The sequence below is a fragment of the Paecilomyces variotii genome, assembly GCF_004022145.1.
Source record: "Paecilomyces variotii strain CBS 101075 chromosome Unknown C8Q69scaffold_9, whole genome shotgun sequence".
NCBI classification, from domain to species: Eukaryota; Fungi; Ascomycota; class Eurotiomycetes; order Eurotiales; family Thermoascaceae; genus Paecilomyces; species Paecilomyces variotii.
In genome coordinates, this window is record NW_021167148.1 from 312165 (window position 1) to 328683 (window position 16519).

A 16519-nucleotide genomic window follows, 5' to 3' on the forward strand; every position below is an offset into this window, starting at 1 on the left:
TACATATAGTTACTTGTACTTCCACGGTGATGCTCTGGTGCCGAGATATGCAAGGTCGTGGTATCATTCTGTTATACACTCATCCAAGTCTATACTAAAGCGAAGCCTATAATACATTTGTTTTGATTTGTTCACTAGTCACGTCCAGCTGCCTGAGCTTCCTCGTACACATTATGTGCTAGAGCTTCAGCCATTTCAACCGCACCTTCCATGTTTCCCTTATTGTACAAGAATAATCCTTGCAGCGCAGCTGTGCTGGTAGATCTGGAACGGTCTGGCTTACGGCCATTGGCATCTTCAATGAGGCCAAGCTCCTCCAGCCGTTTAAGGAAAGCTTCTTTGTACCTACCATCCGTGTCAAATTCACTGTAGAAGCGATCCCACAGACAGCCAACTTGATAACGAGTGGCTTCACCAAAGCGAACTGTCATGTCGACACGGCCGGGGCGGACGAGTGCCTCATCGAGTCTCTCGACATGGTTTGTTGTTAAGAAGATTATACGCTCTTCAGCACTTGCAACCCCATCGAGAGCGTTCAGCAGGCCGGAAAACGTAACGTTTGCCCCACGATAACCATCGGCATCTGTCTGGACCCGTCGGTTTGAGAAGGCGGCATCTACGTCCTCCAGCAGGACGAGAGTTCGATTCGGAATAATGGTCAGAAGGTGGTTGAGTCGGTCATCGGTCAATCCACGCTCGCTGAGATTGAGAATGGCGATATCATAATCAAGCTCACCAGCCAGAGCCTGAATGAAAGAGCTTTTACCGCTCCCTGGAGGACCGTAGAGAAGATAGCCTCTCCTATACGGGATTCCACGGTCATAATACCATTGGTGGCTACTCATGAAATCCTTCACGTCTGCAACAATCCGCTCTTTCACTCCCTTATCAAGAATCACGGACTCAATAGGACGCTTGCGTCGCGGCTGTCCAAACTGTCGCCACTCTGTTCCCCAGCTATTATATATCGATGTCTTTCCCTCGTGCGATTTCGCCGCGTATTCATGGGCTTCGGTGAAGAGGTCCTCGAAAATATGACGTTGAGAATACAGGGTGGTCAAGGTAACTGTTTCCCACGGACGGCCGGTTTGATGGTCTCTCGACTTGGATTCTCGGACCCGGTTCACGAAGATAAATGCATTCTTATAGCGAAGTACATGTTTTCCGGGACCGGGAATCAAGGTGAAATGGGTGTGAATAGCTCCGTTTGAGTGTTCGACCTTCTGTGTCTGGATAGACAGATGGCGCATACCCGGCGTCAATTTCTGAAGCAGAGACTCCATAAACCCAGATTTGCCAGCGGCTGTACGAGCTCCCTGTAGCTGCGACTGCTGGTAGAGTGTCATCCAGTGCAAGAACCATGCGTATGAATCATCCTTGATACTGATCTCAACGTCGACCAGCATCCGTCGGCGGAGAAGCGCAGCGCCATGTCGAACCCCTCTCTGCGCAAGAGTGAGACCCGCTGTCAGACCTGCGAGACCAAAACCCTGGATTAAGAAGGAAGATTAGAATGTACTCCATATATTTATTCACTGAACATGACCTACCGCTGTGAAGAACGGGTTGTTGGCCAACTGTGAAAAGAGTCCACCATCTCCGTTGGGCTGCGATACAGCCGGGGTCGTCGCATCACGTCTTTGCTGCAGGATCAAATCAGCAGGCGACAGCGTGCCTTGGTCCTTGGCCAGCCCATTTGTTTCCATGCCCATGAAGTGGTTGTGATCGCGCCGCGTCGCAGCTTTCACATGGCGAAGCTCTTCCTATGTGACGGAGAGATGTCGGACTTACTACGGGCCGAAAGTCCTCACCTTAATGTTTGAAGGAAGCGGGAGAAAGCTTGCTTAATTGGATCTAGGAGCTAGGCGAAGCCTATATGGGCTTGCTAGGTCACGTGATCGCTAGGGAGCAGGGCGCCGAAAGGGGCAGCCAGAGGGGGCCTTTAATACCTACCCTCGCACTAAGTATTAGGGAACATATAGCAATTATTTAAATAATTAAATATAAATAAATAGGACTAACTAGAAAGCAGATAATATATAAAAATAAAGAAATAAGCAGTTTAGTTATATAATTAAGCAGTTATAGTTAAGCTAAGCTGCTTAAGCTATATCTAGAATTTTAAGATTATTAGCCCTTTAATAAAACTATTAGCAATATTATCTATAGAATTAATATATTTTAAATTAATTATATCTTAGGCAAGCATATTATAAATATAATAGAACTATATATTAATATATTTAGAGTATTTAATACTAGCAGAAATATAGATTAGATCTTAGGCTTTATTATTATTAATATTTAAAGTAATTAGACTAATATTCTTTATAATACCTATATTAATTATTAAATAATATATTTATTAGGCTTTTCTAGCAGCTTTAGAAGCAGCTATATATTCTGCCTTATTAGAGCTAATTAAAATACAGGTTTACTTATAAGTCTTTTATAAAATAAATCTGCTAGTAAGTATAAAAATATATTTTAATATAGAATAATATTTATTATAATCTCTAATATAATTAGAGTTATAATAGGCTTATAGAAGTCTAATATCTTTATTATCTTTATAGTATATAATACTATAATTAGGGTATTTAGCTAAATAATATATAATATACTTTAAAGCTATATAGCTCTTTAAAATTAAATAAGAGTTTCTCTTAGCTAGTAAGCTTATAATCTTAGATAAATTAAGATAAGTCTTAGTAGCTAATTATTAATAATAGCTAATACCCTATTAATATTTTTTAATATTAACTATAGAATTAGGCTTATTATTAATTTAAAGCTTAAAATCTATAAGAGATTTAATATAGCTAAAATCTTTCTATTTAAAAGATTAGATAAATTTATATATATACTCTGTTTAAATAAGCTATATGCCCTTCTTATTATAAGAGACTTCTATTCTTAAATAATGCTTAATAGGCCCTAAATTCTTTATTTTAAATTGCTTAGAAATACTATTATAGACTGCCTAAATAATAAATTACTTAGAAGTATATATAGAGAAATTATTAATATAAATAGTAATATAAATATTTTCTATAATAATTAAAATCTAGAGGTAGAGATTATATAGAGTATTATAAACTAGGGCTATAATACTTAATTTAAACCTACTAAGACCTAAGATAGATAATAAAAGATAATAAGATAACTAGATCTATATATAATAGTTAGATTAGCTAGTTATAGATAAAGCTGTTAAGACTAAGTTATCTAGATAACCTAGTAGAATAGATAAATAGATAAATAACCCTTAAAAGAATAAAAGTTAGATAGATTAATAATTTATTCTAATTATTACTAAATCTAACCTTTAACTCTATTATATATAGATAGCTACTCGCTTATATCTCTACTTCTTATCTTATATTCTATTTAATTAGTCTAACTAGTTACCTCTAATAAAAAGCTTTCTTACCCTAGCTCTTTATAGTTTAAATTGCTTAACTAATAATATATTAAGAAAAGAAGAGATATTAAAAAGTAATACTAGAGATTAGTATAGAGAATCTAAATATAGCCTAAAGCCTAATACTTAACTTAAACTAATAAATATTACTAATTTTAAGCAATTAAGATTAGTAAGTAATACTAGTTCTAATTAGCCTAAACTAATAACTATTATAGGCTTAAGAAATCTAATAAATTTAAGAAGTATTATAGACTCTAAGATTTAATAAAAATTAAATATTATTAGTACTAGACCTATTATCTTATTAGGTTCTTAATATTAATTTAATAGTATAGCAATAAAAGCTCTATAAAATACAATTCAGAGATTATTAAAAAAGATAAATATAGCTGCAGTTATAGAGCTAATAAAATAAATAAATATAGCTCCTAAATCTGGGTTTATTATTAAACTGCTTAAACCTTATTAATATTAAGCTAAAGATCTAAATATTTACTATTATTAGTGCCGCTATATAGACTAATACTTTACCTATAATATATTAATATTTTAAACTAAAGCTAATAAGATAAATTATGCTGCTATATTACTTTTAGATAACTATAGAATAGCTTAAAGTTACAGACTTCTTACTTCGGCTATAACTTTATAATAAAGATTTTAATAATAGCTATTAAATTATCTTAAGAATCTATAATATTAACCTTAAACAGCTGCTATATAATTCTAAAGATTAAAGTAATAGCTAAGACAGACTGCTTAAGAATTTTATAATAAATTTAAGCTTTATAGAGCTAAATTAGCCCTAGAAAATAATATTTAAAGCTAAACCTTCTTCTCTATATTATAGGAAAATATATAGAATTAATTATTTAAGTGTATATATATTCTAATTAATCTAAACTAACTAGCTTCTAAGGCTATAATTATTAAATAAAGTCTTAAAAACTCTATTAAATCTTAATTAAAAAACTTTAAAAAAAAGGAATAATCTTAACCTTATATAAGGAAAAAAGACTAATTCTATCTATATGCACAGGATAAGTAAAAGGATAAATTATTTTAATTAACCTCTATAAAGACCTATTTAAAACGCAAAATAAAAAATTTTAGATTCTTAAAGGAGTAAAAATAGTTAATAAAAGAAGGGCAATGCTTTAATTATAAAAAAAACAGATATATTAGTAAATAATATCCTAATAAGATAGGGAAGAACTCTAAACCCCCTAAAGATAAAGGCGTTAGGCTTAATATATTTTAGCGCCTTAAAGGTATAGAGCTAGAGTTTATAACTTTAATAAGTATATTAATTAAGGATTATATTATAAAAATAAATATACTTCTTAATTCTTAAGCATACGCTAACTTTATTAATTATAATTTTTTACTATATTATAGATATAAGAGGTTTTTATAAAAGCTAATAGGTTATACCTTATAAATAAAAGACTAAATAATACTAATTTATAGCTACTTCTCTATTACTATTAATATAAAGAACTTAAAGGAGAAGATAAAATATTATAAGATTAACTTTTAGATTATTTTTATATAAGAACTTAATATAGTTAAGAAAAATTAAAATATAATCTTAAGATTATTATAATTATACTATAATAATCTTATTATAGATTAAAAACGCCTAACTTAAAAATACTAATAAAAGGCTTTACCCTAGATTAAGATTTAAACCTTATAAGTATTTATAGAGATAGTATAAAATTAACTAATCTATTATATATAAGGGGAATATATTAAAATAGATATAGAAGAAATTTAACTTCCTCTATATTATATATAATTCTAAGATATCTTTTTAAAAAAGGAAGCTAAAATATTACCTCTATTAGAAGATATTAAGATTTATATAATTAATCTAATTAATAATAAGTTGCTATTATAGGGGTCTTTATACCTATACTTTATTAAAGAACTAAATGCATTATAAAAATATTTAAAAGATATATAATAATAAGATTAAATCTAGGCTTTAACTAGCCCAGCTAAATTACTAATTATTTTTATCCTTAAAAAAGATAATAAATTACACTTATATATTAATTATTAAAGACTAAATACCTAAATAATTAAGAATTGCTATTTATTACTATAAATAGATAAAATACTAGATTAATTAATAAATATAAGATTCTTTATAAAACTTAATCTTTAAAAAGCTTATTATAAAATCTATATATAAAAGGGAGATAAATAGAAGATAATATTTAGAACTAGATATAGCTATTTTAAATATCTTATTATATTATTTAGACTATATAATGCTTTAGCTATATTTTAAGCCTATATTAATATAGCGCTAAGGGGCCTATTAAATATCTACTGCATTATATACTTAAATAATATCTTAATCTTCTTAATAAATAAGAAAAAATATAAATAGTATATCTTTAAAGTACTAGAAAGACTCTATAAATATAATTTATATATAAAGCTAAGTAAATATAAATTCTATAAGGAGAAAGTTTTCTTTCTTAGATTTATTATAAGATATAATAAGATTAAAATAAATCTCTTTAAGATTAAAACAATTTATAATTAGCCTATATTAAAGACCTTTTATAATATTTAAGTCTTTTTAAAATTTATAAGTTTTTTTAGAAGATTTATTTATAATTACTTTTTTATTATAATACTATTAATAGACTTACTTAAAGATAGTAAGAATAGTAAAAAAATAGGCTTATTAGAATAAATACTTAAAATATAAAAAGCATTTAAAAATTTAAAAACTATATTTATTAAACTACTAATATTATAGTATTATAATTTAGAAAAGCCGATTATAATAGCTATAAATACCTTAAAATTTACTTTAACTGCTATTTTACTATAGCTTATAAGTAAAATAATAGAGTAATAGTACCTAGTCGCATATTTCTTAAAGAAATTTACTGAAATTAAATATTAATATAAAGTATATAACTAGGAACTATTAGCAATAATTAAAGCTTTTAAATATTAAAGATACTATTTAAATAGTAATAAATACCCTGCTTAAGTATAGACTAATTATGCAAACCTATATTACTTCTTTATAATAAAGATTTTAAATAATAAGTAAGTAAAATAGGTAAAGTTATTAGCGGGCTATAACTTTTATATTAAATATAAGCTAGATTATTTAAATATAGCTAATATATTATCTTAAAAACTAGACTATAAACTCTTAGAAAAGAAGTAGGAGATTAAATTATTACCTACCCTATAAAAAAAACTAAAATTATATACTTTAAATAAAAAAAATAATATAGATAGTTATAAACACTTACTGCTAAAACTATTAATATTAAAGATTATTAATAAGGAGATAATCTAAGATCCTCTAAAGCTTAATTTTCTAGAGTTACTTAGGTAGCTCTAATAGAGAGATATCTTTATATTAAAGAAGATTAATAATTTAGAGACTAATTAATCTAAAAGCTCTAAATAGATTATAAATAATAAGAATCTGCTATAAAGATAAGATTAAATTTATATTCTAGATAAATATTTATTAAAGTAAGAATTACTGCGAATTTATTATAATAATCTATATACTAGCTATTAAGGAGTTAAAACTATAGAAAAACTACTTAAATAAAAATTCTATTAGCTAGATATATAGAATAATATATAAAAATATATAAAGACCTATAATATCTATAAAAGAAATAAAATTCTTAGATATAAATTATATAAATAATTAAGCTTACTACTTATAGTAAAAAGACCCTAGTAAAATATATTAATAGACTTTATTATTAGCCTATTATTATTAATTTAATAAGGAGTTAAATATAATATAATCCTAGTAGTTATAGACTAATACTCTAAAATAGCTCTATATATCTTAACCTAAGAAATAATTATAGCAGAAGATTTAGCTAACCTAATAATAGAAAGAATATATTACTAGTTTAGTCCCTTAAAATTAATTATTTCTAATTAGGGATTAGTATTTACTAATAAATATTAGATTAAGCTTTATTAATATATATAAATTACCTAATTAATAAGCACTACTTTTTATCTATAGATAAATAAATAGATAGAGTACTAGAATTAGACTTTAAAATATTATTTAAAGGTATATATAAATTATTATTAAAATAACTAGGTATTATTATTAAATACAGTAGAATATACTTATAATAATATAAAGTATTCTATTACTAAATACTCGCTATTTAAAGCCCTTTATAGCTTTAATCTTAATAGCTAGGATAAATATAATATAAAAATAAGGTTAAATATTTTTACTGTTAAAGAATAACTTAAAAAATTATTAGATATTAGGGTAAAGTTAAAGAAGTACTTATAATATACTATTAAAGTATAAGCAAAATACTATAATAAGAAACATATACCTAAGTTATATAAGATAGGGGATTAAGTTCTTCTATTAATAAAGAATTTATAAACTAATTAATTAAATAAGAAGTTAAACTACTAATTTTCTAAACCCTATAAAATAATAGAGATAATTAGAAAGTAAATATACTAATTATAACTACTAAAGAGCCTAGGCAAGATATATCTAATATTCTATATATTCCTGCTAGAACCCTATAATTAATAAGAAGAGATAAAATTTAAACAGCTAGATCTAGTTTTTATTAATAAAAAATAAAAATAAAAAAGAAATCCTTAGCGAATAAACCTTTTATAAGAAAAAATAATTCCTAATAAAATAAAAAGAATATCCTTTATATAAAAACTTATAGCAAATATTAGAAGATCTTATATATATAATTAAAGCTTTAAAGAAATATTATAGCAAGAATCTTAATAAGACTCTTAATATAAATAAGCTACCTAAATAAAGATAAGATAAAAAAAAGCTAAGAATTAAAAAGCAAAGTAAAATAAATAGATAATAATACTTTTTCTCCTATTAGGTTTTTTAACTATTATTAAATATATTACTATATATATTACTCTTTCTCTGATTTTTTTATAAGATTTAAGAGTTTTAAAAAGAATATAAAAAAAAGGAATTTTAATAAAAACAATTTAATTTAACTAGGCTAGCCCTAGCTAATAATCTAAATATAGGCCTATAAAATTATCTTATTTAACTACTTTACTACTATAAAACCCCTTAATAATATCTTTCTCCTCTTTATTAGAGAATAGAGGCAGTCCCTATAATTAGGCAAGTATATTTGCTATATATAAGATATTGCAGTTTAATAAATAGATTATTTTATATAACTCTTAAAGGAGATATAATAATTTTAATTTAAAATATAATAGAATTAGTAGAATAGTAATAATACTAAATTAATATTTAATAGTCTTAAATATAGATTTCCGCATATATGCCTTTATAAAAAAAATATATATATTTATAGCCTTATTAAAAGACTCTAAATTATTTAAAAGATAAGCTTTTTAGCTAAGACTCTAAATATAAATTAACTTAGCCTTATATATTAATAGTATAGAGATATATAACTTATAAAAGCTCTTATAATAGAGATATTTTATATTAATATAAAGATAAATATACTATTACTTTAAATCTTATACTAAGGCCTTTAAATAATAAAGATATATCTCCTATAGGATAAAAGAAAAGTCTTTAATTAAACTCTCTAGGCTAAAAGGATTTATAATAAAATCTATCTTAAAGATAATAAAATAATTTATTATTATATTAGTATTAGTAATAATAATTAATATTACTATCTTAATAAGAGCTAAATTAATTTAAGGAGGAGGTATTTTTAATAGCAGTCTTAACTCTAGGAATAGAAGTTATAATAATATCTTAGATTCTTTAAGTCTTTATACTAGGGACTTCCTTTATTTTTAACTTTTTTTATAGTTTTTTAATTAGCTAAATAGGAATTTCTTCTATTATAGGTATAATAAGAGTAGTATTATTATAACTATATTTTAATCTTTAAAGAGAATATAATAAACTAGCCTATACTTTCTTATATATAGGAGGAATTATATTGCTAGATATAAATTAATCCTTATATATCTTAGGTAAGAGATACTTCTCTATTAAAAGGTCCTCTACAGATAATTTTAATAAAGATATTTTATTATTATTATTAACAGCAGTAAATAAAATAATCTATAAAAAAAATTATTAATTCTAATATTATATTAGTAATTAAAGATATAAGAGAAGGAGATAGCTTATTAAACTGCTTATTATCTATATTAAGCTAATAATTAAATAAATAATCTTTAGTTAGTAGCTATAATAGCTTAAGGCCAGTTATAAGGGCTTTATTAAGAGAGCCTAAAATAAATAAAATATATTTAAAGTACTTAGGAGGTATTACTATATTAATTAGTATTATTATATAAACTTAAAGGATTATAACTTATATTAAGTATATATATAGGACTTATAAAAAAAAATAACTTAAAAATCTTATTTTTAATATACTTATATAACTATTAGCTATTTTTATATTTAAACTATTAAAAATAGCATTAAATAAGCTATAGAAATAAAAAAAGAATAGCTTAATATATAAATAGAAAGATAGGAGTTAGTTAATAAAGAATAAAAATACTCCTAATCTCCTAAATAAAAATATTAAAATAAAGCTAATATTAGATAAATTTATATAATAAATATATTTTAATAATAACTTATTATTATTACTATAGCTACGCCTAAATATTTAGACCTATATAATAAACTTTATATAGCTTAAGATAAGCCTTTTAATAAGAGAGGATATTATTATAAACTAGGGCTATAATACCTAATTTAAACCTACTAAGACCTAGGATAAACAATAAAAAATAATAAGATAACTAGATTTATATATAATAGTTAAATTAGCTAATTATAGATAGAGCTGTTAAGACTAGGTTATCTAGATAATTTAGTAAAACAGATAGATAGATAAATAACCCCTAAAGAAATAGAAGTTAAATAGATTAGTAATTTATTCTAATTATTACTAAACCTAACCTTTAACTTTATTATATATAGATAGCTACTCGCCTGCGTCTTTATCTCTTATCTTATATTCTATTTAACTAGTCTAACTAGTTACCTCTGATAAAGAGCTTTTTTACCCCAGCTCTTTACAGTTAGTTCACGTGATCTAGAGCCAGCTAGGTCCTTGACAGAATAACTACGCCTAACAGTTAAGCCCTGAGTTCGATTTCGCCCGAGGCCGTGAGCTTTTTAAGCTAGGTTCACGGTGCTTAGTTAAGCACAGGCCGGGCTGATGGATGCTTAGTTAAGCACGAACCGACGGGGTGCTTAGTTAAGCACGGGCGGGGTAGGCGCGGGGCAGTAGTTAACCGGCAAAATCTTAGTAACTTTCGATTTTGGGGCCTAACGAGCTTATAGCGAGGGTAAAGCCCGTAGCTTAACTATTAGTCGGGGCGAAGAAGTCCTAGCTAGGGGGAGCTAGGCAGATCTAGGCGTGCGCTGCGGCGGCGTGCTAGCTGAACGGCTCGAGGGCGAGCCTGATTTAGGGGAGAGATGCTGTAAGGCGCTGGCCTTAGCAGTGCCCCGCGAACCCCCGGGAACCCCGACTATTAGGCTATATAGTTCGGTGCTGGCTTAACTACGCTTAGGCGTAGTTATTGTGGTCTTTTTAGCTGAGTGGTTAAAGGATCCAGTTCATGTGACCTAGAGCCAGCTAAGTCCTTGACATAGAGATAGTTTAAACCCGGCACTAAGTAAATACTCTGCTAAGGTATTATATTATATCTTTATAGAAGAGGTTAATCTATAAAAAGCTTAGTCTAGTTTATAAATTAAGATATTATCTTTACTTTTATAAAAGCTAGTAGGCTAAAGTATATAAATATTATATTTTAATTTCTTATTTAAGAAGGCTTATATAATATTAGCTTAAAGAATAGCCTAGCTATAATAAGTAATAAATACTATTAATATATTAATAGTTATAGTAAAGACTACTAGAGTATAGGTTATTATATTAAATATAATCTTATTAAGTATATTATTATAAATAATTTAATAAGCTTTATAAATAATTAAACTATTAAAACCTTTTTTCTTCTTATATACTTATCTGCTAAGTATAAGATAAATCTTAAAGAGAAGCTTATCTTAATAAATTAAATATTAGTACTTTTATTATATTAGCAGGTTAATTTCTTTTTTTATAGCTTTCTGCTATTAAAGAGCTTTAGTATATATTATAATAGTTTTATAAGATTTAAAAGTATTTAATTCCTTCTAAAATAAGATTATATAAATCTTTATTAAATTAGTAAATTAGTACTAGATAATATTAAAATCTTTAATAAGGTTAATTTCTTTATTATATGCCGCAGAATTCTTAAATTCTATTAAATTTAATATAATAGCTGAGATAGTAAGCACTAGCTTATAAAGCTTAGGGTTAAGCTTTACTAGCGCAGCAATATTATTTATATAAAAATATAGAGTTTATATTACTATTTTAATAATAATATCTAATAATAATATATTATTTTTATTAGATATACTAAGAAATAGGGCTAATTTACCCTTTAGGAGAAGCTTACTTAATAGAGCTTTAGGGCTAGTTAGCAAATAGTATATTAAAGCTTTAAATTAGTATAGATATAAAGCTATAATAAGAGTATTTCTCTAAGCTTAAGCTAGGATATACTATTTAATAGGCTTAATATTACTGCTATAAAATATAGCTCTTAAGATATAATTATAAAATAATAAAATTAAAGTAGAGATTTAATTTATAATATATATATTATATTAAATAACATATAGCTAAAGAAAATACTTTAAGCTAAAGTTAATTATTATAGCTTAAGTATATTTTATAATAATTCTTATAGAGCATTTACTTATATTATTTTATTAAAGTATATAAGTAGCTATAGGTTTATAGGTAATACTTAGTATTTTAAAGAAAATATCTAGAGCTTTAATATAGAGCTTATTATTTAACTAGATATAGGCAATTTAAAAATCCTCTATATTTAATTAATATATTAAGTTATTAATAAAAGATAAGATATAGGCTCTATTTACTATAAGATATACCTATTTATAGTAGATAATATTATCTGTAATTAATAGTATATATCTTATCTTAATATAGTTAAAAAGGTCTTTATCTATTTTATAATCTAGCATATACCTGCTATTAATAATATTAATATAGAGATATTTAGCAGGTACTATAGCTTTAAGTATAGGCCTTTATAAGATCTATCTTATAATTTTAGCCTATTAGTAAATAGTATAGAATAAAAGATCTTTAGCTCTTATAATAATAATGCTAAAAAGAGAGTTATATATTAAATAAAGTAAGTTACCTTAGTTAGCATAATTAAAAATTTAGTATTATTCTATTAAGGATCTAGTAATATAATAGAAAAATAGAGCTTTAAATAGCTTAAGATTAATTAATTAAGCAATAATATTTTATTTAAGAGTACTTATAGCAATAATAGGTAAAATAATATAGACTTATTTATTAAAAGGGGGTATTATAAAGTATATAAGATATTTTTACTCTCTAAGAATAATAATACTATAAAAGTAATTACCTTCTAGAGTCTTTATAATAAAATATTTATTATCTTTACCTATAAAGATCTTAAATCTCTAGCTCTTTAATAAAGCAAATAATAAGATATTATTATTAGCTCCTAGAGCATAGTAAATATCTAAGATAAATAGTAGAATATTATTAAATTATACTAGAATAGTACTAGTTTTTTAAGATAATAATTATTCTCTATAAATACCCTTAAAGTAAGCTATAGAGATCTTTATAGATTTAAATATTAAGAATACTTCTTTTTAGATAGTAAAATAGATATCTAAGCTAATATCTAGTATTTAATTCCTCTTTATATAATATATAGGTATTGCTCCTAATATAATAGAAATACTATTAACTCTATAAATTATAGATTAAACTAAGAGATTAAGATTTAATAATATTATAGATTTAGAGATTATATTATCTTAATTCTATAGTAGATATAGATTAAGGTATATTATCTAGTACTTCTCTATAGTATAGCTTATTTTATTATAGATACTATATAGTTTTTATAGAACTTTATATTTTAAATCTATAGACTTTATAGCGGGCTTTAATATTATTAAAGTATTTTAAGCTATTAGTCTCTATATAGATCTAATATTAGTAATAGCCTTTTTATATTAGATAAGGTCCTTTAATACCTCTTTAATATTTAGATTTTTAATATTTAAGTGCTTAATAATACTAATAGTATAAAACTGCTTAAAATAATTATTTATTTAGTTAGGCTCTTATTTAATAATAAAATTTAAGAATTAATTATAAAAGAAATCCTTTAATATAATATTAAGACCTTAAAGCTTTATAAGAATATATTCTACCTTTATATAAATAGAGATAAATAAGATTAATATAAGAAGATTAATAAGCTTATTAAGGTATAGGCTTAAGGAGTAGGTTAGAATAAATAGAATAAGGTAATTAATACTAGGACTAGCTATAAGATCTCTATTTAGCTAATTTAAACTAGAATAGGCTATTATAAGTAGGCTTAGTAAATAAGATATAATTTAAGGAACTTAAATTTAGATTAAGCTATATACTAAAGATATCTTTATAAGGTTATATAATTCTTTATATAATCTAGAAGAATATAGACCTTACTCTTTTAAATTAAGTAAGTATTAGCTAATAAATTAATTATTCTATCCCTTATACTAGTACTATAATAGTATTTCTCTTCTTAGGGTTAAGCTCTATTAAGATTATCTCTAGGCTTTAGCTTATTTAAATAGCGGCAATAAAAGTTTATAATAATCTTCTAAATATATTATAAATAATATATAGACTCTTTAATTAAATTATTATAACCTAATTATTTAATAATATATTATAATTAGAGGCCTCTATATTTATAATATTCTTATTAAGAGTTTAAGATATTTTTAATAATTTATTTTTTAAGGCTATTAACTTTAATAAGTAGTAATAAAGATTATCTTTATTTAAGTATAAGGTCTTTAGTAATAGGGCAGAATAGGCTAATATTAAATATAAGATAAATATATATTAAGGCAGGCAGATTAAGCTAATAAATATATAAGCTAATAACTTTAATAATATAGAATAGGCTAAGATTCTTTTAATTAAATTTCTTCTAGAGATACTAAGTATAAATATTTTAAATATTTAATTAAATAGACTATTTTATATAATAATAGTAGGCTAAGGTTTAGTAATAATTAGTTTACTTTTTATAATAAGCTTAGGCAGTATAAATTTAAGTATAGATATAATCTATAATATCTTATATTTTCTTAATAAAGGCTTTAGTATCTTTAGCGGCAGACTAGTTTATAGGCTAAATAGATTTAAATCTTATATATAGATAAAACCTATAATTAGTAAAGAAAAGTAATATTTTAATAATCTTAAAATAGTAGGAATTTAATATAAACTTAGCTAGAGATAGCTAGTTAACCTAGTTATCTTATAGATAATTAATATAGATATATAAGTATTATTTTAGGATAGTATTTATCCTCTTAATTTAATTATTAGTTTTAAGATAATAAGTAGTAGATAGCAGGTTTATAATATTTAAATATTAAGTTAAGTATTTCTAGAAAGCAGTAATAAATTAAAGGCTTTAATTAAATATTATAGTCTTTAATAGCCTATAAAGCTTCTATATATAATAAATATATAATTATACTATTCTTTTAATATTATAAATAGCCTAGCAGAGAATAAAATATCTTATCTTTATAAATTAGTCTATAATAACTAATATAGTATTATAATCTTAGTAAGGTATAAGTCTAATAATAAAATTTATTAAAATATCTTACTAAGAGTATTTAGGGATAAGAAGCTAGTATAAGACTTTTTAATAGCCTTTATTTAAGGATATAATATAGTAGTAAATATAGTAATTCTAGGTCTAGCAATTTATATATTAATATATATTTAATTAATAATACTCTTATAAGATTAAGTTATAAAGCTTATATTTTTTAAAATATTTAAATATATACTTATTATAGTATTCTTATAATAGGCGAGCTTTTAGCTTATTATAGTTAAGAATATATAAGCAGTCTCTATTAAGGTATAGGCTCGGGGAGTAGATTAGAATAAATAGAATAAAGTAGTTAATACTAAGACTAGCTACAAGATCTTTATCTAGCTAATTTAGACTGAAACGGGCTATTATAAGCAGGCTTAATAAATAAGATATAGCTTAAGGAGCTTAAATTCAGATTAAACTATACGCTAAAGATATCTTTATAAGATTATATAACTCCTTATATAATTTCTTATACTAGTACTATAATAGTATTCCCCTCCTTAAAATTAAGCTCTATTAAGACTATCTCTAGGCTTTAGCTTATTTAAATAATAGCAATAAAGTTTATAATAATCTCCTAGATATATTATAAGTAATATATAGGCTCTTTAATTAAGTTATTATAACTTAACTATTTAATAATATATTATAATTAAAGGCCTTTATACTTATAGTATTCTTATTAGGAGTCTAAGATATTTTTAATAATTTATTTTTTAAAACTATTAACTTTAACAGGCAGTAGTAAAGGTTATTTTTATTTAAATATAAGATCTTTAATAATAAGGTAAAGCAGGCTAATATTAAATATAAGATAGATATATATTAAGGCAGGCAGGTTAAGCTAATAAATATATAGGCTAATAACCTTAGTAATATAAAATAGGCTAAGATTCTTCTAATTAAATTTTTTCTAAAAGCGCTAAATATAAATATTCTAAGTATTTAACTAAATAGACTATCTTATATAATAGTAATAGGCTAAGGTTTAATAGTAATTAATCTATTCTTTATAATAGGCTTAAGTAATATAGATTTAGGTATAGATATAATTTATAATATCTTATATCTTTTTAGTAAAGGCTTCGGCGTCTTTAATAATAAGCTAGTTTATAGGCTAGATAGGCTTAAATCCTATATATAGATAAAACCTATAATTAGTAAAAAAGGGCAATACTCTAATAGTCTTAGAATAATAGGAGTTTAATATAAACTTAGCTAAAGATAGCTAATTAACCTAATTATCTTATAGGTAGCTAATATAGGCGCGTAAATATTATT

At 24.4% G+C, this 16519-nt stretch overlaps 1 protein-coding gene across 1 annotated transcript; it reads right to left on the bottom strand.

The window, feature by feature from the left end:
- Window positions 1-32: 32 nt before the first annotated feature.
- On the bottom strand, window positions 33-1833 carry C8Q69DRAFT_435438 (putative mitochondrial chaperone BCS1). The gene is made up of 2 exons (XM_028628548.1): window positions 1551-1833; window positions 33-1490 (listed from the first exon to the last, which is right to left on the bottom strand). The coding sequence occupies exons 1-2, from the start codon at window positions 1710-1712 to the stop codon at window positions 135-137; spliced, it is 1518 nt and encodes a 505-aa protein (XP_028483170.1). The 5' UTR covers window positions 1713-1833; the 3' UTR covers window positions 33-134.
- Between the last annotated feature and the right edge of the window lie 14686 nt (window positions 1834-16519).